At 54.0% G+C, this 27184-nt stretch overlaps 2 protein-coding genes across 5 annotated transcripts; one reads left to right on the plus strand and one right to left on the minus strand.

Moving 5' to 3' along the window:
• The first annotated feature begins 691 nt into the window (after positions 1-691).
• KANSL3 (KAT8 regulatory NSL complex subunit 3) lies at positions 692-19577 on the plus strand. 3 transcript variants are annotated; one of them, XM_029964960.1, is made up of 20 exons: positions 869-1055; positions 2236-2326; positions 2947-3132; positions 3258-3389; positions 3819-3935; positions 4436-4537; positions 4680-4751; positions 5534-5608; positions 6176-6333; positions 6932-6995; positions 7648-7848; positions 8353-8506; positions 9761-9838; positions 12488-12676; positions 14229-14301; positions 15308-15456; positions 16145-16257; positions 16776-16995; positions 17341-17474; positions 19472-19577. In XM_029964960.1, exons 1-20 carry the CDS (start codon positions 895-897, stop codon positions 19472-19474), a joined length of 2472 nt encoding a protein of 823 aa, XP_029820820.1. In that variant the 5' UTR covers positions 869-894; the 3' UTR covers positions 19475-19577. The 3 variants fall into 3 exon arrangements, with proteins under 3 accessions (XP_029820818.1, XP_029820819.1, XP_029820820.1); XM_029964958.1 differs by lacking the exon at positions 9761-9838 and having other exon boundaries at positions 692-1055; positions 8350-8506; XM_029964959.1 differs by lacking the exon at positions 9761-9838 and having other exon boundaries at positions 692-1055.
• Positions 19578-20563: 986 nt separating this feature from the next.
• Positions 20564-26000, minus strand: ARID5A (AT-rich interaction domain 5A). Of its 2 annotated transcripts, none has more exons than XM_018085795.2 (7): positions 25843-26000; positions 23886-23980; positions 22987-23152; positions 22853-22905; positions 22473-22570; positions 22238-22373; positions 20564-22013 (listed from the first exon to the last, which is right to left on the minus strand). In XM_018085795.2, exons 2-7 carry the CDS (start codon positions 23943-23945, stop codon positions 20805-20807), a joined length of 1722 nt encoding a protein of 573 aa, XP_017941284.1. In that variant the 5' UTR covers positions 23946-23980; positions 25843-26000; the 3' UTR covers positions 20564-20804. The 2 variants fall into 2 exon arrangements, with proteins under 2 accessions (XP_017941284.1, XP_017941283.1); XM_018085794.1 differs by having other exon boundaries at positions 23886-24044; positions 25843-25885.
• Between the last annotated feature and the right edge of the window lie 1184 nt (positions 26001-27184).

The raw sequence follows: 27184 nt of genomic DNA on the forward strand, positions 1-27184 counted from the left end.
GAGGAGCCTGTAGGAGTTTTGAGGGTCAGAGAGAGCTGTGTGGGTCTGGGGAGTCGATGAGAAGAGGGGAGGGGGTGCTCAGGGACCTCCCTAGGGGCTGGGAGCTTGTCCTGAGGGGCTTGTGGGGGTCTTGAGTGGCAGATGGGTGGGCTGTGAGGGGAGTCGGGGCTCCTGTGGGTCTGGGGGGACCGTTGGGATCAGGAACCTGTGTAGGGGCTGAGAGCATGTCCTGAGGGGCTGTGAGGTGGGAAGAGGAGCTGTGAGGCGACAGTGTGGGGCTGGGGGTATGAGGGAAGGATGAGGGTCCTGGGGGTAGTGTGGGGTTTGTGGAGCAGAAGGGTGGGGGCACCCTGAGATCCCGGGGTGGACTGTGGGGTGGGTGGGGGGGTCCTCTGGGGTGAGAGGCTGTAAGGGGTCCTGAGGGACCTGTGGGGCAGGTGGGGGCTGTGAGGGGAGGCTGTGTTGTCTGTCAGGGGGAGCTGAGGAGCTTGTGTAGGGCTGGGGTCATGTGAGTGGTCCCAGGGGATGGGGGAAGTTTTGGGGGGCCTGAGGGGAGGAGCAGGACAGGCCCTGAGGGATCTGTGAGAGGCTGTTGAGGGAAGGGGAGAATGTGAGCCTGGGAAGACAAGAGCAGGTTTGGGCATCCAGAGAGCTTGGTTTGTGGGCCCAGGTGAGTTGGTTTGGGGTCCAGGATAGGCTTGGTTTGGGGGTGCAGGGGTTTGGTTTGGGCATCCAGGGAAGCTTAGTTTGGAATCCAGGGGGCTGCCAGGGCACAGATCAGGAGTAACAGGGTCCCTGAATCTCAGTGCCCACCATAGCAGAGCCCAGGGTAACCCATCCCTGTCCTAAATCCGTCCCTACCCTAAACCCTCGTTCCCTGGCAGGGAGGCCGACATGCCAATTGACGTGGAGACAGTGACGCCCACCCCGGTGCCCCTGTACGACAACCAGAAGGCCCGGAGCGTGATGAACGAGTGCGAGAGGCACGTCATGTTCGCACGCACTGACGCTGATGCACCTCCACCCCCTGATGACTGGGAAGAGCACGTCAACAGGTACCCAGGGACAGCAGAGACAGGGAATTCTGGCACCCCCTGGAGTGCTGGGAGGGTTTTGGTGAGACTGGACACACAGGGGTGTTACTGAAATGAGCTATGTTCAAGGAAAATGGATTTTTGTGTCCCAACTCATCTGGCTGCTGTGAAATCTGAGTGTGATGGTGGGGGGTGGCCCAGCTGGTGAACCTCTCCCACATGGCATCACAGAATCATTAAGGTTGGAAAAGACCTCTGAGGTCATTGAGTCCAACCTGTGCCCGATCCCCACCTTGTCACCCACCCCAGAGCACTGAGTGCCACGTCCAGTTGTTCCTTGGACACCTCTGGGGATAGGGACTCCACCACTTCCCTGGGCAGCTGCTTCCAATGCCTGACTACCCTTTCTGTTAAGAAATTCCTCCAGATGTCCATCCCATGAATCCATCTCATGTATTCAGGGGAGGTTGGAACAGTGAGTCATAGAGTGATGGTACAGATCCATAGACTCATTTGGGTTGGAAAAACCAAATTTTTAAGGTCATTGAGTCCACCCATTCCACAGCACTGCCAAGGCCACTACAAACCCGTGTCCCCAAGTGCCACATCCACAGGGATGTTAAATCCTCCCAGGGGTGTGGACTCCACCCCTGTGCCAGGGCTGAATGGCCTGTTCCATGAAGGAATTTCCCCAGTATCCAACCTGACCCTCCCCTGGCACAGCTTGAGGCCGTTTCCTCTCATCCTGTCCCTTGTTCCCTGGGAGCAGAGCCCAACCCCCCCTGGCTTCACCCTCCTGTCAGGGAATTGCAGAGAACAAGAAGGTCCCCCCTGAGCCTCCTTTTCTCCAGGCGGAGCCCCCCCAATTCCTTCAGCCCCTTCCCCACTCCATTCCCTTCTCTGAACACACTCCAGCCCCTCAATGTCTGTATTGAGGTGAGGGCCCAGAACTGTCCCCAGGAATGGAGGCGCCTCAGCAATGCCCAGCACAGGCAGGGATCTGGGGAGTCATTGGATTACACGTAGATCCCCAGTTCAACCATGTTCCAATGTCAAAGACAATGAGGATATGCATAAATTCCACCCTGTGGAACCCTCCAGCCCACAGTGTTAACATTATGAGGAATTTGGTTGTTTTATGGACAGCAGCTCTCAGGCCCCAGGCGTGTGTGTGACAGCTCCTGTGTGTCTCTCCCCACAGGACAGGGTGGACCATGGCCCAGAATAAGCTGTTTAACAAGATCCACAAAGCGCTGCAGTCAGACAGGTTGGCTCGCCTGGCCAATGAGGGGGTAAGAGTTGTTGTTATCTGTCCTTCTCAGCAGAGCCAGGATGGAAGTCTTGGCCTTTGGATCATGTAGCCTCAAGGAACAGGCAGCTCTGGGCTTCTTTGAGCCATGATTTTTGTGGAATCATAGAATATCCTGAATTAAGAGGGACCCACAAGGATCATTGATCCAACTCCTGGCCCTGCACAGACACCTCAGCAATCCCACCCTGGCCCTGAGAGCGTTGTCCAAACACTCCTTGAGCTCTGCCAGCCTTGGGGCTGTGACCACTGCCCTGGGGAGCCTCTTCAGTGCCCACCCACCCTCTGGGAGAAGAACCTTGTCCTAATATCCAACCTAAACCTCCCCTGACACAGCTCCAGCACGTTCCTTCATGTCCTGTCACTGATCACAGAGAGCAGAGATCAGAGCTGCCCCTCAGGAGGAAGTTTTGACTTTCTGGGAGGGCTCCCCTCAGCCTCCACTTGCCTTCCAAGGACAGGTTTAGTCCTCACGGCCAGATGTTGGGCTTTGCTTCCAGGGGTCTTAGGGCTGCCCAAGCCAACACTTCCCTATGGATCAGGATGCATGTGACATGCTTGATCTTCCCCATAACTGTTCCTTTTGGATTTCCTGGTCTCCAGGCTTGCAATGAGCCTGTCCTGAGGAGGATAGCGGTGGATAAATGTGCCCGGAGGGTGCGCCAGGCCCTGGCCAGTGTGAACTGGGACACCAAACTTATCCAGTGGCTCCACACGACACTGGTGGAGACCCTCAGCCTGCCCGTGCTGGCCGCATACCTGGATGCTCTGCAGACCCTGAAAGGAAAGGTGATAAAAGCAGTGGGAGACTTGGCTGTCGTGGATGACCTTCTCCCTTTATCCAGCTTGCAGATGGAATTGTTATCCCTTGTTTTGTGTGTGTTTTCTCAGTCCCTCCTGGCCTCTGGTTTCAGATCCCCACGCTGATTGACAGGATGCTGCTCTCTTCCACGGCCAAGACAGGAGCAGCTGGGGCTGAGGCTCTGTCCCTGCTGCTCAAGAGGCCTTGGGACCCAGCAGTGGGTGTCCTGTCCCATAATAAACCAGTAAGTGCCTCTGGGGGCTTGTGGGGAGCGAGAGGTCCCACATCAACTTTATTCTTCCTCTTCCTTCTACCTCTGTCTGCTCTGCTCTTTCCCCCGCATTAGACTTGCTCAGTAATGGGGAGTCCTTCTGTCGGGCATGTTCCCCCTGGGCTATCCCAAGGGAGCTTTGGCTTGGGAAATTCATACTCCTTTTCTTTCCACCTCTGTCTTCTCCCTGAGCTCTTTTCCCCGTGTTTTTGACTTTCTCAATGACAGGGAGTCCTCCTGTTGGGCACATTCACCCTGGACTGTCCCAAACTTTGGCTTGGGAAAACAATCACTTAACAAGCTGTGCAAGGTCCCTCCTGCTTCCCTATGCAAGCCAGGAAGGCAGTGAGGTCCCTCCAGAGAAGTTGCTCTCCGTGACAGGTCTCTTGTTGAACTTTGCAGAGCAAGTTGCCTGGTTCCCCTCTCATCCTCATCGCTTCCTCTGGCCCTGCCAACTCCATGTTCCCCGCTTCCCGACGGCACCGCTTCTGGCAGTCACAGCTCTCCTGCCTGGGAAAGGTGTGTGGGCTTGGCTCTGGGGGAAGGACAGAGCTGCTTCCAGAAGCCTTTGGTGCACCAAAATCCTTGGAAAGCAGAGGCTGATACTTGCCAGCCTCAGGGTTTGCCGTTGGAGACTGCATAGGGATGGATTTGCCAAATCCAATGTGTTTGAGGTTTTTTGATACTGTTATTAAGGATTGATGAGGGTTCTGGTAGGAAGGGGTTGGAGAAGGGAGACTGGAGGTCGTGTTAGTCCTCTTGGCTATGGAGCTGCTCACTCATCTCCTAATGAGTGTGTTTGATACACTGGAGTGAGGGGAGATGTTTTCTGGTGGGAATCCATGGGGAGTTCTCCATTTACTGTGGTTTTAGTCGCTAGAAATGAATCCTAGGGTAAAGAAGGAGAGAAAGCACGAGTTCATGTGTAAAATGGGCTCTATTCTGTGCTAATTGTTGTCAGCACCTGTTGTCCTCAGTAAGGCCTTGGTTAATTCCTGATTTTCCCTTTCCACTGGCAGGTGATTCCCATTGCCACCTCCCTGCTGAACAATGGCAGTGGGGTAGGAGTGCTGCAGTGTCTGGAGCACATGATTGGGGCTGTGAGGGGCAAAGTGGCAGAGGTGAGGGAGAGGTAATGGGTTTATAAGGGAGTCTTTGTGCTCCCATTGACCTTATTCCCATTCCTGGAGGTGCTGTGCTACCCCAGGGCATCATCTCATTGTCTGTCCTGCTTCTGCATTCCTGTGTTTTTGTCTCCTGTAGATTCACAACCACTTCTCTCACAAGCAGATCATCCTGATCGGGTGGAACACGGGTGCCTTGGTGGCCTGTCACGTGAGTACCTGATTCCTTTACATCGTCAAGGAAGCACAAGAAGGATATGGATCTGTTAGAGCAGGTCCAGAGGAGGCTGCAGAGATGCTCCAAGGGATGGATCCCCTCTGCTCTGGAGCCAGGCTGGGAGAGCTGGGGCTGTTCGCCTGGAGAAGACTTCTCCAGGGAGACCTGAGAGCCCCTTCCAGTGCCTGAAAGGGCTCCACGAGAGATGGAGAGGGACTTAGGACAAGGGATGGAGGGACAGGACAAGGCAGAATGGCTTCCCACTGCCAGAGGGCTGGATTAGATGGGATATTGGGAAGGAATTCCTCCCTGTGAGGGTGGCGAGGAGCTGGGATGGAATTCCCAGAGAAGCTGTGGCTGCCCCATCCCTGGAAGTGTTCAAGGCCAGGTTCGACCGGGCTTGGAGCAACCTGGTCTAGTGGAAAGTGTCCCTGCCCATGGGACTGGATGGCCTTTAAGGCTCCTCCAACCCAAATCCTTCCAGGGTTCTGTGATTCTCCCAGAGCCCACTTAGCAGCCTCAGTTCAGAGACGGATTTGAGAGACTGTTACACTTGATGGGTTCTCCTTGTCCCTTTCCTCTTTCCGTGGCCTGCTTTTGACCAGTCTGTGGTTGTGGGCCATTAGCAACTTGAGTCATTTAACATTTTCTAATCACTCTTTTAATCTCCAAAGCCAAGTGTAGCTATGGAAGGTGTTTCTGTGCCTGGCACAGCAGCTTTTGCTCCTAGGATGCTCTGTGCTGTGAGAATGCTGAGTGCTGCTCTTTCTGCCCAGGTTTCAGTGATGGAATATGTCACTGCCGTTGTGTGCCTTGGATTCCCACTGCTCACCGTGGATGGCCCCAGAGGGGTAAGGACCAGGTGGAGCTGTTGAAAGAACTCTGCTTTTCTTTAAACCTCCCTACATTGTTTCATGGAATCAGGCTTGGAAGTCCAGTGAAATTGGCATATTTTTTGCAGAATATCTGGGTGATTTGTCTTTGAAGGAGGTGTTGCATTTAGAGTAGGGACTGTTGCATTCCTGGTGGGATTCTTGATGCAATAGCAGGTGTGAGAGGTGCTATCTGTGCTTGTCTTGGCTGTGACCTGTTTTTGCTGGACGTGTAGATCCCTCGTTAACCATGCCCTGGGTCCCTCATTAACTGTATCATTTGGCACTAGAGCTGGTTTATTCCTTTATGAGCTGAGCAGTGTGTGACTGGCTTGGGAATAATTAGAGCTGTGCAAATGCAGTGGCTAATTCTGAGGGTGTTGGAAATCCATCTGGGAGGTGTTTGCTGGAGCAGTTTTCATCTGGACTCAGTACAGTTGTCAATCCCATCGGGATTAACCCGAAGTGCCTCTTCAGGTGTTCAGCTCCAAAGATTCTTCATCCTGGCTCAGCCCTTCCAGATTGCAATTCCCTGTGCTCTTGCAGGATGTTGACGACCCCCTCCTGGAGATGAAGACCCCTGTCCTCTTCGTCATTGGGCAGAATTCCCTGCAGTGCAACATTGAAGCCATGGAGGATTTCCGGGAGAAAATCCGGGCAGACAACAGCATGGTGGTGGTGGGGGGAGCAGATGACAACCTCAGGTAACATCCTATCAGGTGGATACTCTCTTTTCCCAGGAATTCTGGGCAACATCTAGGCGTGCTGTGTAAATAAACCCCGGATTCGGTACTGGAACTAAGTGGGAATGGCATGAAAATGCTCCATACTTGGGTGAGTTTGGAATAATTGCACCAAAAAGCTGAACCAGTTGTGTATGGGAATGGGGTTGCCTGATCTAGAGTTGGGCCCAGAGCACAGATCAGGTTTTAGAGCATCGTATGAATCAGAAATCTCTAGTAGGAAAAACCAGTAAAGGAGAGGAAAAAAAGAAACATAAAATTCTGACACTGGGTCTGGAGAAAGAGCTCTCAAGTGTCAGATTTGCTTTGGAAAATGCTTTGGGATGCTGGATATTTTTCCTCAAAGTTTGTCTTGGCACTTCTGAGGGATCAATCTCATCATTCCAGTAGTTGGTGCTCTTGGGTTGTGACGTGAAGGCTCTTACTCAGGCCTTACTCAATGTGTAACTGGGTAAGGGACCCACCTTGTGTCACTTGAATTTTTCTCTCAGGTGAGGATGTTGTGAGCATGGAAGTGGAAAACCAATCATGTTGATTTCCATCTGTTTTTATTTCCCAGGATAAGCAAAGCCAAAAAGAAGTCAGAAGGCCTGACCCAGAGCATGGTGGACAGGTGCATCCAGGTAACCATGGGGATCTTCCCTTCACACCTCCAAAAAAAGGGGTAATCCCTGCTGAAATGTCTCAATGCCCAAAGGTTCCAGCCAGGATTGGTTGGATTGAAGGGAATCTGTCTCCTGAGGGGAATTTGGAAGTGGCTGTTTCAGTAGAGATGTGAGATTCCTGGTGGTGCACCTTAAACAAGGAGCAGTTTCCTAAGTCTCTCAAGGGACACAGGTGGTATTTTTGGGGAGTTTGAAGAAACCATCATATTTCTCTCCCAGGTGTCCAAAATCAGCGGGTTGTGAGTTTTAATGAGAAAACCAAAGTCTGTCTGTGAGGTTTTAGATGTTCTCCCTGTGGAATATTAGACCTCCAGAGCCTTATCCATTTGTCCCTTTGGGAATCTCATTCTTTGATTTGTCTGTGAGTTCATAGGGAATCTTCTTGCAGGATATTAAACCTCTAGAGCCTTATCCATTTGTCCCTTCAGGAGTCTCATTCTTGGGTCTGTCTGTGAGGTTTTAGGGATTCTTCCTGTGGAATATCAAACCTACAGAGCCTTATCCATTTATCTTTTTGGGAATCTTATTGCTCCTTTGCTTCAAGCTATGAAGATCCATTGCTAGAGACCTACCCACCTCTTAATCCAGCTATTTATTCCCTCCTCCCTAGGATGAGATAGCTGACTTCCTGACTGGAGTGCTGACCCGAGCCGAGAGCCACTCGGGCTCTGACCCCCGGGACCTGGATGCTGAGAAGAAGAAAAAGCCCCGTGACTCCACCAGGAGGGATCTATCCTTTGACTTGCCAGAAAGGAACAGCAGACCTACCTCCCCTGCAGCCAAAGTACCAGCCTCGCCCTCAGGATCAGAGGTGGGAGCTTTTCCCAGGGTAATTCCAGCTGGGAAAGGCTGAGGTTGTGTAAAGAGGTACCTCTGTGCCACTGAAATATGTGGTGAGAGCTGTGATTAGTGTTGAAGATGGAGGTAAGAGGATATGGAGGAGTGATGGCCTCAAGTTGTGCCAGGGTCGGGTTAGATTGGATATTAGGAAAAAGTTTTCATGGAAAGAGTTGTAAAGCATTGGAAGAGGCTGTCTAGGGCAGTGGTGGAGTGACCATCCCTGGAAGTGTTCAAAAAACACATGGTTGTGGCACTTGAGGATGTGTTTAGTGGTGACTGTGGTGGTGGGTTATGGTTGGACTTGATGATCCTAAAGGTTTTTTCCAGCCTTAACAATTCCATTGTTCCAATAGCTTGTGGTGAGACAAATGAACCTTCAGAGTTAGGTGTACTCCAGCTGAAGGATTCCTGACACTCAGGGTTAAGACTGACTTGAGGAAACGTTGGGATAAGAGGTGTCCCTCTCTTCCAGCAGGACTTATCCAGCGTCTCCAGCAGCCCCACTTCCAGCCCCAAGACCAAAGTGGCCACCGTGTCCCTCCAGAAGCCCCCCCCGGTGGGCACCACACAGCTCCTCAAGAGGCAGGTGCCGAGGGCAGACACAGTCCTGACACACAAGCAGGCACAAGGTAATTCCCTGCAGCTTTCCCACCCTTTTAGCATCCAGATTTTTGGTCTTTTTCTGTCCTAGTGTGTGGAGGTCTTTGTCTTCAGAGTCCTGTCTTGAATTCCAAGCTCCCCGTGGCAGCTTTTTCTCCAGCTCAGTCCCTGTCACTGCCATCTGAAAGGATTGGAGGGTTGGAATTATGTTGGGAATGATGTTTGTGGAGCTTGTGGAGTCTTCCTGCTGTTGGGGAGTGGGAAGGACTTTCACTTTGGCTCATCAAATCCCTCTGTAGCCTTGCTGTAATCCTTTTGGAAGTGAGAGCCCCTTGTCCAGTGTCATGAATCCTTGAAGGCTCCCTGGGAAGAGACCGAAGGTGCTCAGGAGAGAATAAAGATGCTCAGGTGATGTTTGAGGCTGTTGAATTGAGACTGAAACTGTGGGATTTAAGGAATTATAGAGTGATCTTGCAGTAAATGACTGTGGAAAACCCGCTCTGAATAAGAACCCACCCTGTGGAGTTTTGTGTCCTGTTAGTGTTGATTTAAAACCTTTCTGTGCAGCTTCATTGTGGTGGTGAATGCTCGGAGCGTAGGAAGTGGTTTTGTGGATGAGGATCCTCCTGGCAAATCCCTGGGCAATAGTTTTCCATCCTTCCTTCTCTCCTTATTTCTTTGCCCAGGGCAGACCTGAACAGGCTCATTGTTGTCTCCTGTGACCTTCCACATCCTCTGAAACCTTTTCCTAATTCAGGGATAGACTCCGGGAGGAAGCTGAAGCTTGCATTTTCCTTAATTTCTCAGACAGTGGACTGAAGGATTGTATTCCTTTGTTGTTGTAGCTGAGGGAAACAGTTTCCAGGTAGCACATGGGAGGCAGGAGGAGGGTCTGTGGGTCTTTTTGGGTCTCTGGCTGTGTCGTGGCTCTCTGGTTTAGTCAACAATGCTGCTGCTCCTGGCTGGAGCTGCTGAGGGATGTGCTGGCTCACGTCTCCCAGCTGCTCTCAGCTCCTTGGTGCAACTGAGCCAAGCTTAGCTGTGCTCTTCCAGCCAGGCCTGCTCTTGTTTCCGGGGCCTTTTCACAGTGGCTGTGGGGCTGGAGAGGGCTCCAGGTTAGAGGTGGGATGAGGAAGAGGTGGCTGTGTCTCTGTTGTGCCTGTGGCTGGATGAGTTATGTCCAGAACTCTGTCTCTGCTCAGAGGTCTGTCTGTGGTGTCCCTGGAGCTCCCTGTCCCCTCCAGAGATCCTGTGATCCTGTAATTCTCTCTGATTCATTTCAGCTCAGTTTGCTGCTTTTCTGAAACAAAACATGCTGGTGAGGAAAGCTCTTCCTCCTGGCACCTCTTCATGTCTCTTTGGTGAGTATCCTCTCACTTCCCGCTGTCTCTCTTCCTATCTCCCTCCTCTCTGTCTCTGCTCCCTTCTTCCATCATCTTCCTCTCCCCTTGCATTGATTTGGGGATGTGGCCCAACGTGTCCCCTTGTCCCCCTGCTTTTTGCTTCCTCTTTGCTGTATTCGGAGCTGGAGCCAAGGGCCCACTTTACCTGGGAGCTGTGACTTTTCCCGAGCTCTTCCTTGTTCCCAGTGGATAAAGGCAGTGTCTGGCAGCTGGTTTGCTCTGATGGACTAAAGCTTTGTGCACGAGTTTAACCCTTTTTCTTTGCTGGGGGTGAGAAGGGGACATGGACATCAACCTGAAGAGACCATGTGTGGTTGTGGTGGAGCATCCCAGACACGTGGGAGAGAAACAAGGGACAACCAAGTGACTCGGAAGGGACGCGTGGAGCAGCTTTGCTTGGTCTGAGGGAATTAGAGCAGAGAGATCAGGGAGGGGGATGGCTTTGGGAAGCTGTGATGGATCAGGGAGAGGGGTGGCTTTGATAGATCGGGGAGAGGGATACTGTCTAGACCAGGAGACATGTGGAAGTGAGCGCTCCGTAGTCCTGGAGTCTCTCAAGTTGAGCACAGAGGTAACTGAGTGTGTCATGCTCGGAGGGTTTGGAATCAAGGGGCGAAATCCATAGTATCTGAAGATGTGTTTTACCATCACGAATGACAGTGAACGTGTGGATCTGGGGTTAGGAGGGCAGGCAAAGTGGAAATCCAAGGATTTGGGAGGCTGTGGTGGTGTCATATGAGTATGTCAGTACTCCATTAGGGTGCTGAGAGCTGACCTGGGTGAGAAGTTCCTCTGCCACCCCAAATGCTGTTGCCTTTAACTCTCCAACCATGGTAATCAACCCCTGAGGCAGGTATTGCCTCAGGCTGGTGGTTTGAAAGGTTTCTTTCCCTCTTGAGCATGGTTTAGGGGTTTCTTTCTCCCTGGAGCCTCGCTTAGAGCTCTCCCCTGTGCCATGAGGGGAGAGAGCACACTTGGAGCCCTGCAGGGGAATCCCCAGCTGGTGGGAGCTGTGGAGAGCCTGGCACAAGCCTGGGGGGGGTCTGTTCATAACTTCAAAAGCCAGTTAAAATCTCTGGGCTTGTTAATGCCTGAGATGTGAGGCAGGAAGGGGGGTGGAGCTTCATGGATCCACAAGGAAGAACAGGGTCCTCCCTGGAGTGGTGGGAACACAGAGGGACATTGGGTCACTGCTTGTTGATGCTTTGAGGGACACCTGACACCTGTGCACGTGCCTTTCACTGTCCTGCTTGGCTGGTGGCCCTTGGGAGGGGCTGTGGGGCCTGCAGGCTGTGCACGGCTCTGAGGACTCCCTGGATGCATCTGGGCCTGGATGGTGCATGTTTGGAGGAGGGCAAAGGCATGGAAGTGTTGCATGAGTGAACAGGCCTCAGGTCCAGCCATGGAGAGCAGGACAGCAAGCTTGGCACTTGTCTTGGGGACCAGAGCAGCCCCAAAATGCTTGGAGTTGCCTGAAATTTCGGGATTTGACTGCAATCCTGTCCTACATCCACAGTTCTGAGGTGTGTAGGTGGTGCACAGTGTATAAATATATACGTACACACACATATCTATACCTATTTTATACAATATATCTGCACCTGGATATTTATAAATAAAAAGGGATGTACATCTTGGCCTCTGGGCTGTGGAATACATGGCTTGGATGCCCAGGACCATCTGGATACAGGGAATTCCCAACATTTCAGGCTGGACTGGATGATCGTGGGGGATGCTGGATGGGCAGGATGTGGCAGCTCATGGCTATGTCTTGTTCCTGAGCTGTTGTGGGTCCCCTGTGCTTTTTCACAGGCTTTGGCCCTGGGAAGTTTATGCTTTAGGGGGGGATGGAGTGGATGTGACACATCAAGGATGTGGCAGCAAAATTACACGTTCACTGAGTGCCATGATCTAGTAAATGGACTGGATTTGGACCAAGGGTTGGACTCGATGATCTCAGAGGTCTTTTCCAACCCAATCGATTCTATGATTCTATGATTGGTGTGGAAGAGAACTCTCAACATGTGGGTTTTCTCCCCAAGTGCCAGTGTGGGACTTTGAGGGGCTTGGCTTTGCTGCCGCACCTTTTCTGCTTTGCTTGGTGCCTCCCAAAAACCTGCCCAACTCCAGGAAGAATAATAGGCATGCAAATCCCTTGGCTGTGTTGGAGGAGCAAGTAGGCTGAGCTCTGATCCTGCACCATCTCTGCAAGTCTCCACCTTGATCCCCTCACCTGGAAATTAGGGGTGTTGGAGGGGCCTTTTGCCAGGATTTGGATGTGCCACACTTTGAAATGAAAAGTGTTGATGTGGAGGTGTGGTATCACTGTCCACATCCATTTCCCTTCTCTGCAGAGGCAAGACAGATGTTATATCCCATCCTGCCTTAGCCTGTGAGTAGCTTAAGCCAAATCCTGGCCTTAACTCAGCACAGGACAGGCAGGAACCAGCTGAGGTGGAAAGGAAAATGTGTTCCTGGTGCATGGGAGTGGGCAAGGCTGACATGGAGGGAGCTGAGGAGGTGTGTGCATGGGCATGTGTCCCTCCTGTGCCCAGAGGAGCAGCGCTGACCTAGAGGTGCTCAAACAGCTCCTTCTGTGTCCCCCAGTTCCGGTGCCAGAGCCCTCGGAAGGGGCTGAGAAAGATGATGTGCGTTTGCAGCTGAAGAGGCACCAACCCCCCAGCCCGACCCAGTGCTCCAAATCCTCCAAACGAGCCAAAATCAAGGTGACCATTGTCTCCCACGGGGATGCTGCTGCCATGGGCACCGGAGCTGCCCTCACCACCCAGGCAGAAAGTGAGTTGTGGCTGCACAGCTGCTTCTTAACCCAAAAACGGGGCCCTGGCTGTGCCCAGATCTGCCCTCAGGGGCACGTGCAGGGAGGGGAGGGAGCTGTGATTTATTGACCTATTGCTGCCATTTTTGGAGGAGTTTGCTGCAGAAAAGGTGGTGGCTCAAGGTGTGAGTGGGCTTGGCAGCTGGGGGAGTGTGACATGTTGGGGCTTGACAGGAGCCTGTTTTCCATAGCAGTTGGAATTGCACATTCTAGCAGAATGCTTGGCTGCAGCCTGGAGCTGGGAGGTGAATTTTACACCTTCCTCTGGTTTTACACTTTCCTCTGGTCTTACTCCCTCCTTCCTCTGAGTGTGGAGCTGCTGCTGGAAGCAGGATGCTGGTCCTGCTGGACCCCTTGCTCCACGTAGGTCGGGTACATCTCTGGTTCCGCTCCTCCCACCTGGAATATGCTCCTGCTTTAGGGATGGCAACCATGTTCCTCCCTTTGGAAGACCTTTGTGTGTTCAGACACTTCAGCCCCGTGGGACCTGGAGTCTGGCACAGCACACAGTTGACGCACATATAAAAATCCCAGCTTTCCTACCTCTGCATCTGGGAAGACCCACCACAATATATCCTGTATCCAAGGAGAGGTGATGTGCTCCATCTTCTTCCCCTTGAGCCTTTGGAAGAGAGGCCAAAAGCTTTGGCTGCTGTGCCCTGTGACCCTGAAGGATGTTTTCTTGTCTGGAGTGTGTGTTTTCCTCCTGCCAGAGCTCCAGATCCATAAGGTTATGGACTGAAAGTGTCTCCGTTCTGGTCAGAAATCAGAGCTTTTCCAAGCTGAGAAATAATTCTGCTCCTTTCCAAGCACCTCTTTGCTAATTTAACAGTTGTTTTAAACTGTGAAGGTACCTAAATCCACATCGTTTTGGAAGGTTACAGTTGATCTTCAGGCAGCTTTGAAAATCTCTACTTTCTGGAGTCTTTTTTTAATTTTATCTTATTTAATTTTCCAAACTTTACTTCTTTTCACAGAAAGGAAATGAATTACAGAAGTAAAACATGAACCAAAACAAGAATTCCCTATACCCGGTGTGAGCAGGAGGAAAGCACAAGACAAACACAGTTGTATTCCAAAAAACACCGCAATAAACAAATCTCGTGACTCGTCGCATCCCTGTGTATTTTGTAAAGTGTCTTTAATTAAAGAATCCTTACAAAATCCATCAGCCAGATCCCAAAAATCCATTGAGGTGGTTCAACTGTGCCATGATGAACTTAGGAGGGGATTAGTGGAGACAATGTTTAGGAGAGAGATTTGGATTTGGTGTCGAGGGGCTGAGATTCCCGAGACTTTGGAAGCTGATTCCTTCAATCTTGGCTGTCGTTCCACAGCAGTTTTGATTGGACTTTGTTCTTTGGGATGTGTGTTTTTCCTGGAGAAGATGTTCTGGGGGCAGGATGAACCCATGGCCGTGCCTGTGGGTACTTGTGTGAGAGGGGGATCCCTAAAAATTCCCTAAAGCCCCGCGGAGGAGGGAAAATGAGGATTGTCCTTTTTCTCTTGCAGTTGTTTCCGGAAAGCCGGTGCCCATGGCCGTGTCTGGAGCAAAGGAGCTTTCGGGGCTGCTCTCCACCCCCAGGTGAGTGGGAATTTGGGATTTATGAGCTGTGGGTCTCTTCGACAGGAAACACCACAACAGGGGCAGTCCTGCATATGGAGCTTTCTGGTTTCTTGCTTCTCACTGGAATGTTCTGCCATGTGGCAGGAGGCTTTTGGGCTCCTGAAAACTCATTGTCACCTGGGAGTCGAGCCTGTGAATGGCAGAAATGGGCAGAAGTAGAAGGTATTGTGGCTGTTGGGTTATGTTTTATGTAGTTCCCCAAATTCAGGTTATCTGTTTTTTGAATGACTGGGGTGGCTTTGGCAGAAATTCAGTTTTTAATCCTTCCCTTAATTCCCTTTGACAGTCAAACTTTTATTTTCCCAAAGACAGGGAAAAACCTCAAAGTGACTCATGAAGGTCATTAACTGCCCATAGGGATTTCTGTTGGGGGATGAATCTCGTGCTGATGCCTGTTTTCCCTTCTAATTCAAACCCAAGCTTTGTGCAACCAGACTCTGACTGATCTTTTTGCCCAGAGAGACTGTGGATTCCCCGTCCCTGGAAGTGTCCAAGACCAGGTTGGACAGGGCTTGGAGCGACCTGGTCTGGTGGAAGATGTCCCTGGGTGGAACTGGATTTGAGGTCCCTCAAAGGGGACCCAAAATGTTTTGAGATTCTGTGATCTGGGAGAGGAGAAGAGTTGTTTTAAATAGGAAATAGGTTTTAAACAGGAAGAATGTCGCTTTGGGGTCAACGACTTTTGTGTAGGGTGACCCAGAGAGGTGCACGCTTGTAACAAACCCTTCCAGCTTGGAAATCCATGGATTTTGCCACAGGTGCTCCTGCAGTGGAACAGGGAAACTTCCCTTGGACTTGATTATCTTAAAGGCCTTTTACAACCTTAACAATTCCATGTTTCTCTTGCTTTGGGTTTTTGTAGCTCAACTGCCTTCCTTCAGGAGTCCTGCTGGTTGTTTGGGTTGGTGCCATCTGTGTCCCTGTGCGGTTTGTCACTGACGGGAGCCTCTTTCTTCTCTTTTAGGCTGAGTTCAGCAGCAGAGGCGTCACTAAGCCCCGCTCCAGCTGGAATTCCCAGTAGCACAGCTCCCAGTGCATTCCATGCCCTGCAGAGCAGGCTGGTGGCCAGCAGCACCCACGGCCTGCAGGCCCAGCCAGCCAGTGCCCTCCAAGGTATCCACCTCCCTATGTCTGTCCCGGGAAGGTAAAAGGTAAACCAGGTTCAAAATCACTCAGTGGAGGCTCTTCCTTGCATTCCCTGGTCGCTTTGGGTCTGGTTGAGGCAGGATTTGTAGGGATTTGCTGTGGAAGGGATTTGTTGTAGGGATTTGTGGGATGCAGCAGCTGACCTGATAATTGTGTCACTTGTATGTAATGATGCCTTGAAACACCAAGCCCAACCTCCTTGCATCTTGGGTTTCACAAGTGACCCCATTTATAGCTGCAGCAGTGGAATGAAGCTGTGCTAGGGGGATTTAGGTGGGATATGGGGAAAAGGTTCTTTCCCCAGAGGGTGGTTAGGCACTGAACAGGCTCCCCAGAGTTTGGTCGTGGCCCCAAGGCTGACAGAGCTCAAGGAGTGCTGGGACAACACTCTCAGGGACACGGTGGGATTGTTGGGGTGTCTGTGCAGGACCAGGAGTTGGATCCATGATCCTTGTGGATCATCCAACTCAGGATATTCCATGATTCTATGAAACAGTGGCACTATGTGTGTAGAGCAGCTTGGAGGATTCCCGTCAACCTTAGGTTGCTGCTCATTAAAGAGCAGGTTTACAGCCATGGGACACACCTGGAATTTCATGCTGCTGAATTCTCCAAGCCTGATTTGATTCTTTTCCTGGATTTTTTTCTTTTTTAGGAGCAGCATCTGCCAGCAGCCTGCTCCAAGGGCTGAGCTTCAGCCTGCAGGACATTGGGACCAAGGCATCCACCCTCCCTGCCAGCATGGCTGCTGCTGGGCCACCTGTGCAGGTATCCACTGGAGATCCGACAGGGAAGCTGTGTGCAGGCTGGAGTTAGAGGGAACTTGGACAAGGCCCTGTTTGCTCCAGGACCAGGAGAGATGAGGAGGGGAGGTTCAGTGACAGGTGTAGGGAAGGGGTCTGTGGGAAGGTGTTTCTAGGCAGCCTTCTAGAAAATGCTGAGTTGGAGAATGGATTTAGAGGAATCGGGGATCATTCTCCTGGATATTCTGGGAAAACACACACCTGTGACCTCTCACTGCACTGCTCATCCCTTCAGTGTGAGGTGATTTCATGTGTGGCTTCATTTGGAGTGGGCTCAGTTTCTCCCAGTCATAGTATCAAGCCGAAATGAGATGTACAAACTGGAAGGGACAAGTTTACTGGCATTTAGACCTGCGTGTGACCAAGAAAAAAGTGGGAAAACCATGACCTCTAACACCTCTGGCTTCTGTGGGAGGGAGAGGCTGTGCCACCGCCTCATCCCCTTTCTTTCCAGGTGCTCAGTGCTGCTGCTTGTCCTTGCAGAGCTCAGCTGTGAAGGCTCCCACAGCCCTGCAGAGCCTCAGTGCCATCACCACAGACACGGGCACCATCGTCCGCACCATCCCTGTGCCCACCTCCCTGGCCCTGGGGGCCTCAGCCAGTGGGAAGCCCTCGGCCATCCACCAGCTGCTGACCAATGGGGGGCTGGCCAAGCTGGCCAGCAGCCTGCCAGGGCTGGCCCAGATCTCCAACCAGGCAGCAGGTGAGGGACATGGGGGCAGGGAGGCATCTGGAACACCCCCGAGAGTGAGGAAGAAGGAAGGACTGGGCTGGAACACCCCAACACTCTGAGAGTGAGGGATAAGGAGGCAGGGAGGTGCCTGGAGCACCCTGAGGGTGAGGGAGAAGGGAGGCTGGAAGGTGATCCAGGTGCCTGGAGCACCCCGAGACCAGCGTTCCCAAACCTTTTTCCTTATGGACAACCACATGTGCTGGCAGTTTGCAAGGAACCGCCTCTGATGAAAAGGCTTCTGGTGCCCCCCAAGCTGCTGATTGTGGCTTCCACAATCCCTCTGTCTCAGAGACATCTCCCATGTGTGTTTTCCAGGCCTGAAGGCGCCCACGACCATCACTGTGACCCTGCGAGGGCAGCCCGGCCGTGTGAGCACCCTGAGCCAGGCGGCCATGGGGATGATCCAGCCCCAGCTGGAGGAGCAGCCCATGCAGACACAGGGCCCTCAGGTAATCTGGGACACCCATCCACCCAAAAAATGTCCATCACAAAATATGTCCATCACTGCTCACTTGAGCTGTTTCTGACTGTTGCAGTCCAAGGGCAGGTGTGGCTGTGGTGGGGAAAGTGTTCTTGGTCACATCTCTTGGGTGTGATGAGTTGGTGATTTGCTGAGGTGGTTGAGAAGATCCAAGTCATCATCATGTCTGTGTCAGGGTTGATTGTGCTTGATATCACAGAATCATGGACTGGTTTGGGTTGCAAGGGACCTTAAAGCTCATCCCATTCCACCCCCTGCCATGGGCAGGGACATCTTCCACTAGACCAGGTTGCTCCAAGCCCTATCCAGCCTGGTCTTGGACACTTTCAGGGACCCAGGGGCAGCCACAGCTTCTCTTGGAATTCCATCCCGCCCCCTCCCCGCCCTCACAGGGAAGAATTCCTTCCCAATATCCCATTTAATCCTACTCCCTGACAATTGGAAGCCATTCTGCCTTGCCCTATCCCAAGTCCCTCTCCAGCTCTTGGAGCCCCTTTAGGCACTGGAAAGAGCTCCAAGGTTTTTGCGGGGCAACCTGTGCCAGGGCCTCCCCACTCTCCCAGGGAACAATTCCCAATATCCCATCTAAACCTTCCCACACTAATACTGCACCAAGGGAATCTCCAGCTAGACTTGAAAAACTGCCATCAGCATGTTACTGAATCCCCAGGTAAAAATTACCCTTCAGGCGAAGCCTTTGGATGGAAGCTGGGTGAGTACAAAGAGCAGCAGCCAGAAATCCTTTGTTTGTCCTGTTAGAGCTGACATTGCATCTGTCATTGCTGGGAGTTCCCATGCAAAATCATGGTTTACTGCTGATTGAGGCTCAGATTTGGGAGCATCCACATCCTTCTGAGTTTCTTTCAGTCGCTGAGCTTAGAACCTGGCTAAGGCAGAGCTCAGAATCCTGAGCTGGTGCCCCTCAGATCCCCCCTGAGCACCAGGGGAGTAACTTGTGTAGGTCTGAAACTCCTCATCCATGTGGGAAACAGCTTTTGTGCTTTTCAGTAAACATCAGAGCTGCTGTGCTTCCCTTCATGTCCTTGTTACCTTTGAGACCCCCTAAATATCCAGGAGAAGTGATGGAACTTGACACAGATTGACTCCAGGGTTGAGTGGTTTAGGGAAGGGTTAATTTTTTATGTGGTGCCACTTGAAAGTGGATATTTGATCCTGAGCTGTGACTTTTCCCTACAATGCTGAGCTTGTGTGTTCAAGGCAGGGCTTAATTGTGTGGCTGGTGTAAGAGTTGCTTCAAAAGCAAACTGAAAGCTGCCTTTTACAGGAAATGGGGTGAGCTGTGTGTTTTTGTAACTAATTATAGCCCTTGACATCAGCTCCCTGTCCCTCTGGCGCAGAGGGTTACGTAATCCAGGGCTTCCTGGAACAGACTGGATTTACAAAAGGCTTTGGGGGATAATGCTGGGGGCTTAAACTCTTGTGTTTTCAGCAGTAGCCAGAGCTATTGTTGGTTGTTCCCTTTGAAATTCCAGCTGGGCCTTTGCAGGAAGCTGGAAGCCATTTCAACTGGTCACGGATTTCAACTGTGCCTGGAGCATCTGAGCTGCACTTTGAGGGGGTAGCTTTCCTTCCCCCTTGGCATCAAACAGGAGGGGAATCTGAGTGGTCTGGGAGTAGAGTGGTGCCAGTTTTCGTTGTTTTGGTTTCCCTGCCTGGGTTGTGCCAGCGCTGGGGTTTGTTCTGGGGTCTCACTCCGGAGAGTGGACCGGGCCAGGTTCTTCTGTTCAGTCTGGAAGAGCTGAAGGGTGCAGCATTGGGATAATCCCAGTGCTCTCCGTGTCCCCATCCCAGGCTTGGCTCAGCTGCACCTCAAGCCCTTAAGTTTTGCTTCACATGAAGCAACATTTGCTTCATGGCCAAGATGCTTTTGGGGGGCACAATTCCCATCAGCTCCCAGGGTGAGCACCATGTCCCCCACTGCTGATCCTCTCCCCTTCTCCACAGTGACCGCCACCAGCCCCATGAAGACCCTCTACGTCATGTCAGCCGCCAGGCTCTCAGCTCTCACCAAGCCTGGGATGAGTGAGGCTCCTGCCGTGCCCCTCACACTGCTGGGCATCCAGCCTTCCTCTTCCTTCTGTTCCTCCTCCTCCTCCTCAACTGGTGCCCTCCCCTTTGCCACCCTGGTGCACCCCAAGGTGGGACCTGCCCTGCAAAGCCCCTCCAGGATGCTCCTCCTGACCCTAGGGAAGGGTGACAGGGCCCTGGGACACCTCAGGGAGAGGGTCAGCCTAGCCAAGAGCCACGTCCTGGGGCCCCTGGAGACCCTGGGGCGGGCTCCCCCCATGGTGGACAGCAGCAGCACCATCATCCACCCCAGGGAGGCTCAAGCCAACAGACACTTAGTGCGCATCCTCAGGCTGGACAGCTCCTCCAGCATCACCCACCAGCCATAGGGACCCCAGGGACCCACAGGAAGGCTGAGGGGTGGGAAAGGAGCAGCCCCCTGGGCAGAGGGGTGATGTTTTTGTGGGTTTGTTATTGTTTAATAAAAATTTCCTTTTTTATTCTTCTGTGCTGACTTTGTGGCCACAGCCCCTCCAGAGGCAGCTGGGGGGAACTTGGGGTGAGGGTGGATTTCTGGAGTTGTAGAGAAACAGAGGGACAAAATAGGAATGGATCCAGGGAAGGATCTACATTGTGGGTCCTGGGAGCAGGGGGGCAGCTCCTCCTGTACCTCCCTTACAGAATCTGGGAATCATGAGCAGGAAGGATCATCCATCCATCTCCGGGCCCTGCACAGACACCTCAGCAATCCCACCCTGTCCCTGAGAGCATTGTCCAAACACTCCTTGAGCTCTGGCAGCCTTGGGGCTGTGACCACTGCCCTGGGGAGCCTCTTCAGTGCCCAGCCACCCTCTGGGGGAAGAACTTTTTCCTGATATCCAACCTAACCCTGCCCTGACACAACTCCAGCCGTTCCAGGGTCCTGTCATTGGTCACAGGGGGCCTGGGGAGTCTCCAAAAATCCAGGCAAGGAGGGATGAGAATGACCATCAACTGGCTCAGCCCGGGCAAAACACAAACCTCCAGCACTCATTTTGCTCCCTTTTTATAGGTGTGTATATAAAATATATATAGAACTATGTGATATGTAATTAAGTCACCACCATAACAAGGTTGGATACAAACAGCTCAAGATCAAGAGTAAAGAGTAAAAATTACTCGGTCCAGATTGTCCCCTCTCAGCCCTGGAGCGGTGATGGCCCTGGCACTTCCCGGTGAGGCATCCTGGCTTCTCCCTCCACAGGGAATGCTGCTGGCTGGGATGGAATTCCTACAGCTTGGTGTGGTGATGGAAGGCTGGCACGTGCTGGGAGCCACAGGAATGGTGGCTGTGCCATGGGTAGGACCGGTGGCGCAGGGAATTCCTGTAGGAATTGGAGTAGTGCCTGGGGCCGGTGCCCAGAGGCCGGCACAGCTCCGGGGGCTGCATGGAGCCCACCACCAAGGGGCTGGGAAAGGCTGGGATGACAAAGGGGTTGGCAGAGAGCGCAGGGGCCACAGGCACACCCTGAGTTTTGAGGTGCTCCAGGGGGCTCCCGAAGCTTGGCGGGAAGTGCAGTGCAGCAAAGCTGGGACTGGCCACCACGGCCTTGGGCTTGGCCAACCCGCGGTGGCCCCCCAGGGGGCTGGAGCCCATGTCCCTGCCCTTGGCCTCCCTGGGGAAGGGGGACACGGCGCCGAATTTGGGGCCAAAGGGCTCCTCATCCTCCTCCTCCTCCTCCTCCTCCTCATGGCCATGCCTGGCCCTGGCAGTGGGTCCGGGTCCGGGGGGCACCCAGGCCTGCACGGCAGCCCCCTGGCTCTCCCACACTTTGCTCCGCAGGTCCTGGGGCTGCTCTGGCTCTGGGAAGGCAGGAGGCGGCTCCAAAAAATCCTTCAGGTTGGAGAAGTACCCCCAGAGCGGATGGGGGGCACTGGGCGGGAGCCCCTCGCTGCGGTAGGCATGGAAGTAGCCGGTGAACGTGGCAGGTGCCGGACCCCCATTCTCGGCCCGGGGGCACCCCTGGGTGTCTGTGCCCCCAGGGGATGCGCTGGTGGAGGGTCCCACCTCATTCCTGATGCTCGGAACTGTATCCTGAGCTCCCGAGGGCTCCGGGCTCCTCTCGGGGGCTGGCCGGGGCGGGTTGTGGCTGGTGGTGGCAGCGCTTGGTGCCCACCGGCCCTCGAGGCAGTGGCGTTTGTGGCAGCCCCGGGACTCAGCCTCGCTCACCTGGGCCAGCAGCTTCTTCTTGGCTAGTGGGGACATGATGGGGTGGTTCCCTTTGGAGTAGAAGCTGGAGAAAAGGCACTTGTAGGTCTCGCTATGGGTCTGGCAGGGGCTGGGATGCCCCCCCGAGGGGCTGGGGGTCGGGATTGCCAAGCTGGAGCAGTGGGGTGGCATTGCTGGGATGGATCCCTGGGCCACCCGGCCCCGCTCTGGGATGTCCTGGGTGTCCTCGGTGCCAGCTGCCACCTCCGTTTTCACCTTGTCCGGAGGCATCTGCAGGCAGAGGGAGTTATTGGGAGGTGGGTGCTGCATCCCGGGATGGGCTCCGGGATCCCCCAACTTCATTCCCCCTTTTCCACTCCCTTTTTCCAACCACCCTCCACTCCCTTTTCCCAGTGATCCACATCCCTCCTTGCTCTTCGCTGCGCACCCCAGTGGGTGAGGGATGGACATAGGGGTCCGAGGCTGTTCCCAAAACTTCCAGAGAAGCCACACACCTGCTCCCTGCCCTTCTCCTTCCTGGCCCTCTTGCTCTTGTCATCCTTGGAGCCCTTGTACTGCTTGCGAGGTTTGCTGGGGGGCAGTGGCTTGTCCTCCTCCCCCTTGAGGTGCCGCACGTAGGGAAGGACCAGCCTGTGGGCGGGGGGTGGGCACAGTGAGAACTGGCCCTGAGAGGGAGAGCTGAGGCCCAGGAAGGGATAGACACCCCCCCAATCCCCCTTGTGTGCCCACCTCTCGTAGTGGCGCCGGGTGCAGGTGGCAGCGCTGGTGCTGCCAGGGCTCCCCCCGAGCTCGTCGTACACGTTCTTCCAGAGCCGGCGCCCTGTCACCTGCACAGGGAGGGAGGGGTGACACCGGGTGCTCAGGAGACAGCCCGGTACTCAGGGGACAGCCATGACACCCAGGGGACAGCACAGAGTGTGCACAGAGTGTGCACAGAGTGTGCACAGGAGATTGTGATGCGCATAGGACATCCCAGCACCCAGGGGACATCCCAATGCCCAGGAGACATCCTGACACCCCCAGGGACATCCTGGCACCCAGGGGACACTCCTACAGTCAGGGGACACCCCGACACCCACTGGACACCAGCACCTCCAGACACCACTTACCAGCTCATAGGCTCCCAACTTCTCCACAGCTTTGTAGATCTTCCAGAGGTTAACTGGCAATAAAGAGGAGAGGCCGAGGGTCAGGGGGACACGGGGGGGTCTCCCTGTCCCCAGGGGATTTGGGGAGTCCATACTCTGCTTGAAGCCGAGGTGGGGGATCCTCTCAATGGGAGTGTGTCGGTCCTTCATGAACTTGTAGAGACTGACCAGAAAAGCCTCCTCCTCCTCCTTCTCCTTCTCCTTCTCCCCTTCCCCCACTGGCTTCTCCTGCTCAGATCCATCCTCGGGACCCAGATCCTCCTGTGGGACACGGGAGGGGGGAAATTTGGGGAAACTGAGGCCGAGCAGCAGCTCCCCCACCCCCTGCCTGGCGATTCAAGCAGCTCTGGGCTCGTTTTTGTCACCCCGGGACAGTGGCCAAGTTGGTCAAAGCTCTGGATCCAGGCAAGAACACGAGGAACAGCTTCCAGGAAAACAGAGGGGCAGGAATTCCTCCTCCCTCCCTCCCACCGCCACCGCCTTTCTCAGCTAAAAATGTGCCCCGTTTGTTTGTTCTACATTTTCCGGAGTTATAAAACTTGTTGCTATTTTTGGGCAAAGCAGCTGCTTGGCTCCCAAGTCCGGCCTTTGATTCTTTTTTAGGTTTTTTTTTTGGTGGTGATTCTTCTCTCGATTCATTTAAACTCTTGTGACAGATGCTGGGTTTTAATGGCTCAACTATTTTGAGGTGCTTTTTTTTTGGGTTGGAAGAAAAAGCCGCTGAGGAGGGAGGGGGATCCAGTGCCACAAAATCTAAATGCTGTTTCCTCTTCAGGATAAAAACTAATTATAAAAAGTATTATTTATATGGGACAGCTCATTTTTCCTCTAAAAAATGCCGGTTTAGGTCTGGTTTTCCCCCGCAAGGCTAGAAATTTCACCCTTCTCTTCCTCATCCTCTCTTTCACTGGTGGCCAAAGTGCTGCTCGCCCTCGTCCCCCCACCAAATTTGGGAGGGTTCAGCACCCCCCTTAAAATCTCGGGGTGAACTCACTGTGGGATTGCTGGTGGTGGCTTCTTGGGGGTCTTGTTGCCCTGGTTGGTTGTTCTCCATGGGGGGGAGTCGTTGGCTTTGAGCTTAGGAGGGTCCTGAGGGGAAAAAAATGGGGTGCGGGGAGTGAGAGACCCCAAACTGTTGCTTTAGGAAGAGGTCCTGAAAAGGAAAAAAAAAGGAGGGGGAAGGGGAGGTGAGACCCCCAAATTGTTGCTGCTCCCATAAAATTAAGGAGAAATCGGGATGATTCGGGTCACGGCGTCACCCGAAATCGGCCACTCGTGGCCTGAAGCTGCTCGCTGACTGCCCCCCCAATCCAGGCCTCGGTACCCCCCCCAATAGTCCCCCCCGCCCACTTTTTTGGGTAAAACCCATGGAAAAACGGCAAATAAAGGCGCTGCCAACCTGAAATAAATGAGGCCCGGTCGGCGGGGGATCCAACCCCCCTCTGACTCACCCCTTCCCACGGGACCCCCTCGTGTCCCCGTCCCCCCCCGCCGCCCCCGATCGCTCACCCGCCGCGCCTGCACCACGTGACTGGGCGCGCCCGAGGGGCGGGGCCAACACGCCCCCTCGGCCCCCATTGGTGGGACCAACTCGCCCCCTCCGCCTATTGGGCGGTCGGGAGGGTCGGCCCCGTCCCCGGCGAGGGGTGTGATGGAACTTGTAGTCCGGAAGCGGCAGCGTCTGCGCGGCCATGGGTGGGTGCGTACATGTGTGTTCTCGTGTGCAGGGTGAACACACGTGCCCAGGCGTGTTTACATGTGCATACAGCTGCCAACGTGTCTATGAGTACAGGTGAGTGGTACGTGTCTGTCCTCATATGCAGGGTGAACACACGTGGCCAGGTGTGTTTATGAGGGCATAGAAGTGCCAATATGTGTGTGCGTGTGAGCACAGGTGAGTGCAGGTGGGTAGGTAATGTGTGCCCCCATGTGCAGATGAGCACATACGCGCGTGTCAGAGTGAACACGTGCCCAGGTGTGTTTACACGAGCACACAAGTGCCAACATGCATGTGAGCACAGGTGAGTACAGGTGTGTGCAGGTGAGCACATACATGTGCAGGTGAACTACAAGTGAGACACACGTGGGGGGACACACCTCTGCGTGGAGGTGATGTGTGGGTGCTGGTGGGCACCTCTGTGTGTGTCTGTGCGTGCGCGCGTGTTCAAGTACAGGTGAAGCTCACACATGTTCACACATGTCCCCCTTCTCGTGCTCCCCGCGATTCCGCCGGTTCCCGGCCGGTTCCCGGCACCGCTGACGCGATTTCCCCCCGCCGGCGGGGACGTCGGGGGTTTGGGGACGAAAAACGGCCGATTCGGGGATGAACATCTCCTGCCGGCGGGAACCATCTGTAACCTGCTTGAGCGGGGGAGTTATGGGGTGGAGGTGACTCTAATTACTCCATAATTTGATTAAAATGACAGTTAACGGCGCTTCGGCGGCTCTTTCGCGGCGGCCAAACTCATCTCAAATCCCACCGCACTCCGAACCCCTGCGACCCCCCGGAGCGCTTTTGGGGCTCCCTCTCCTTCCCGAAATCCCCCCATTAAGCCGAACTCGTGCTATCCAGGCCCGAATTCCCTGTTGGAGCACGGGGCTGAGCCGGGAATAGCGCGGGAGCGGAGCCAAATCGTGACGGCGGGTGAGTAATGGGGTGAAGTCATCCCTTCCCATCCCGCGGGCACCGGGAGAAGAACCCCTGACATTACCCGGCGCGGTGGGAGAGGCTGGAAAAGGGGCTTTGGGGCAGGTGGGGGCGAGCACAGGTTGGGGTCTCCCCGCGTAGTTGGGGCGCACCCCACTTCTATGGGGTTTGGGATTTTGGGATTCCCAACCGAGTTCGTGGGGTCCCCGCCGGGATGGGGCGAAGCGGGCAGCGGGGCGGGGTGACACGTGGCTCGTGGCGGATGCCGGGACCCCCAACCCCCTACGGGACCCCCGGTACTCACGGAGGGGCTCAGGTCGAGCGGCTCATGGAGCGGTGGGAGCCGGTATCGGGAGCGGGACGGAGCGCGGGGATGAGTCAGCCCCGCTCGGGGAAGTGGCGTGTGCGGGGCTGAGGCGGCTCCGCGCGGGCCATTGACTCTTTCCTTACCGGAACGGACGCGCTTTTTGGGGCTCTCACCCCGCGCCACCCCTTGAATGACTAGGCAGGACTTTCCAGCCCCAGGCTCCCCCCCGGAGCCACCCGGGGCTTGCGTCGCGGTCACTGGACGTGGCCACTTTGGTCCCCTTCCTGGGGGGGGTCCCAGCACCGCGCGGGCGGTGGGTGACACCTCCAGGGATGTCGTCCCTTGTCCCCTCGTTGGGAACCCCAGCTAGGGCTGCTGGAGGGCACCCAGGGGTGCTCAGCCCCATTGCAGCCCCCCGAGAATCCCTCCCCTCTTTCGGCTTGTGAAAGAGTCCCGAAAAATGAGAGAAAAAAAATCCCCCGGTGACTCATTTTGGGCCAAAAAAGCAGAGAAAGCAAAAGCAGGGGGAAATTGGGGGAGGGGGAAGATTTGGCTCCTGTCCCCTCCTCTGGGGCCAGGAAGGGGGTGAAGGATCCGAGGTGACATTAAGCCCTCTCATTCCAGGAAGGCTCCCGCCCTCTACGTAAAAATATCAGAATTTAACAAAAATGCGTAAAATAAACAACAAAAGAAACCCTATTCGGGTTTTTATTCCCAGCTCTGGTTTTTATTTGGGCAGAATGGGAGGGGGTGTGTCCAGAGATGTGGGGAGGGGGATTTGAGGGTTGTCTCTGCCTCAGTTTCCCCGTGATCAGGGTCCAGCCTGCAGGGACTTTCCATCAGCTCTGGGATGGCTTGGATTTTGGCAATACATTGGATTTCAGGATTACACTGGATTTCAGGAATACATCGTATTTCAGGGTATTTCTGAGCACCCCTCGGTGGGATCTAGCCCCCTCAGAGCTCCACTCCAACAGGAGCTCCAGGGAAATCTTCTTCCCCAGGGGGATTTTAGGTTTTAATCCTGGAAGAGGTGTTGGAGGAAAAGGGGAATTGTTGGGGTTGGAAGGTGTCGGGAGTGAGAGGAGCCATTGGTGCAATAAAAGGTGTTGGGGCTCAGCCAGGGGGGAACCCTGAGCCAGCTGCCATCCCTAAAGGGGAGGAAAAGGAGAAAGAGGAAGAGGAAAAAGGAGAAGGAAGAAAAGAAAAAGGAAAAGGAGATGGAGGAGAAGGAGATGAAGGGAGAGAAAATGGAAAAGGAGAGGGAGGAGATGGAGGAAAAGGAAATGGAAAAAGAAAAGGAGGAGGAAAAAGAGGAGGATAAGAAGAAAAAGGAAAA

The sequence above is a fragment of the Manacus vitellinus genome, unplaced genomic scaffold (genome assembly GCF_001715985.3).
Source record: "Manacus vitellinus isolate BGI_N305 unplaced genomic scaffold, ASM171598v3 scaffold_87_pilon, whole genome shotgun sequence".
In the NCBI taxonomy this organism is placed as follows: Eukaryota; Metazoa; Chordata; class Aves; order Passeriformes; family Pipridae; genus Manacus; species Manacus vitellinus.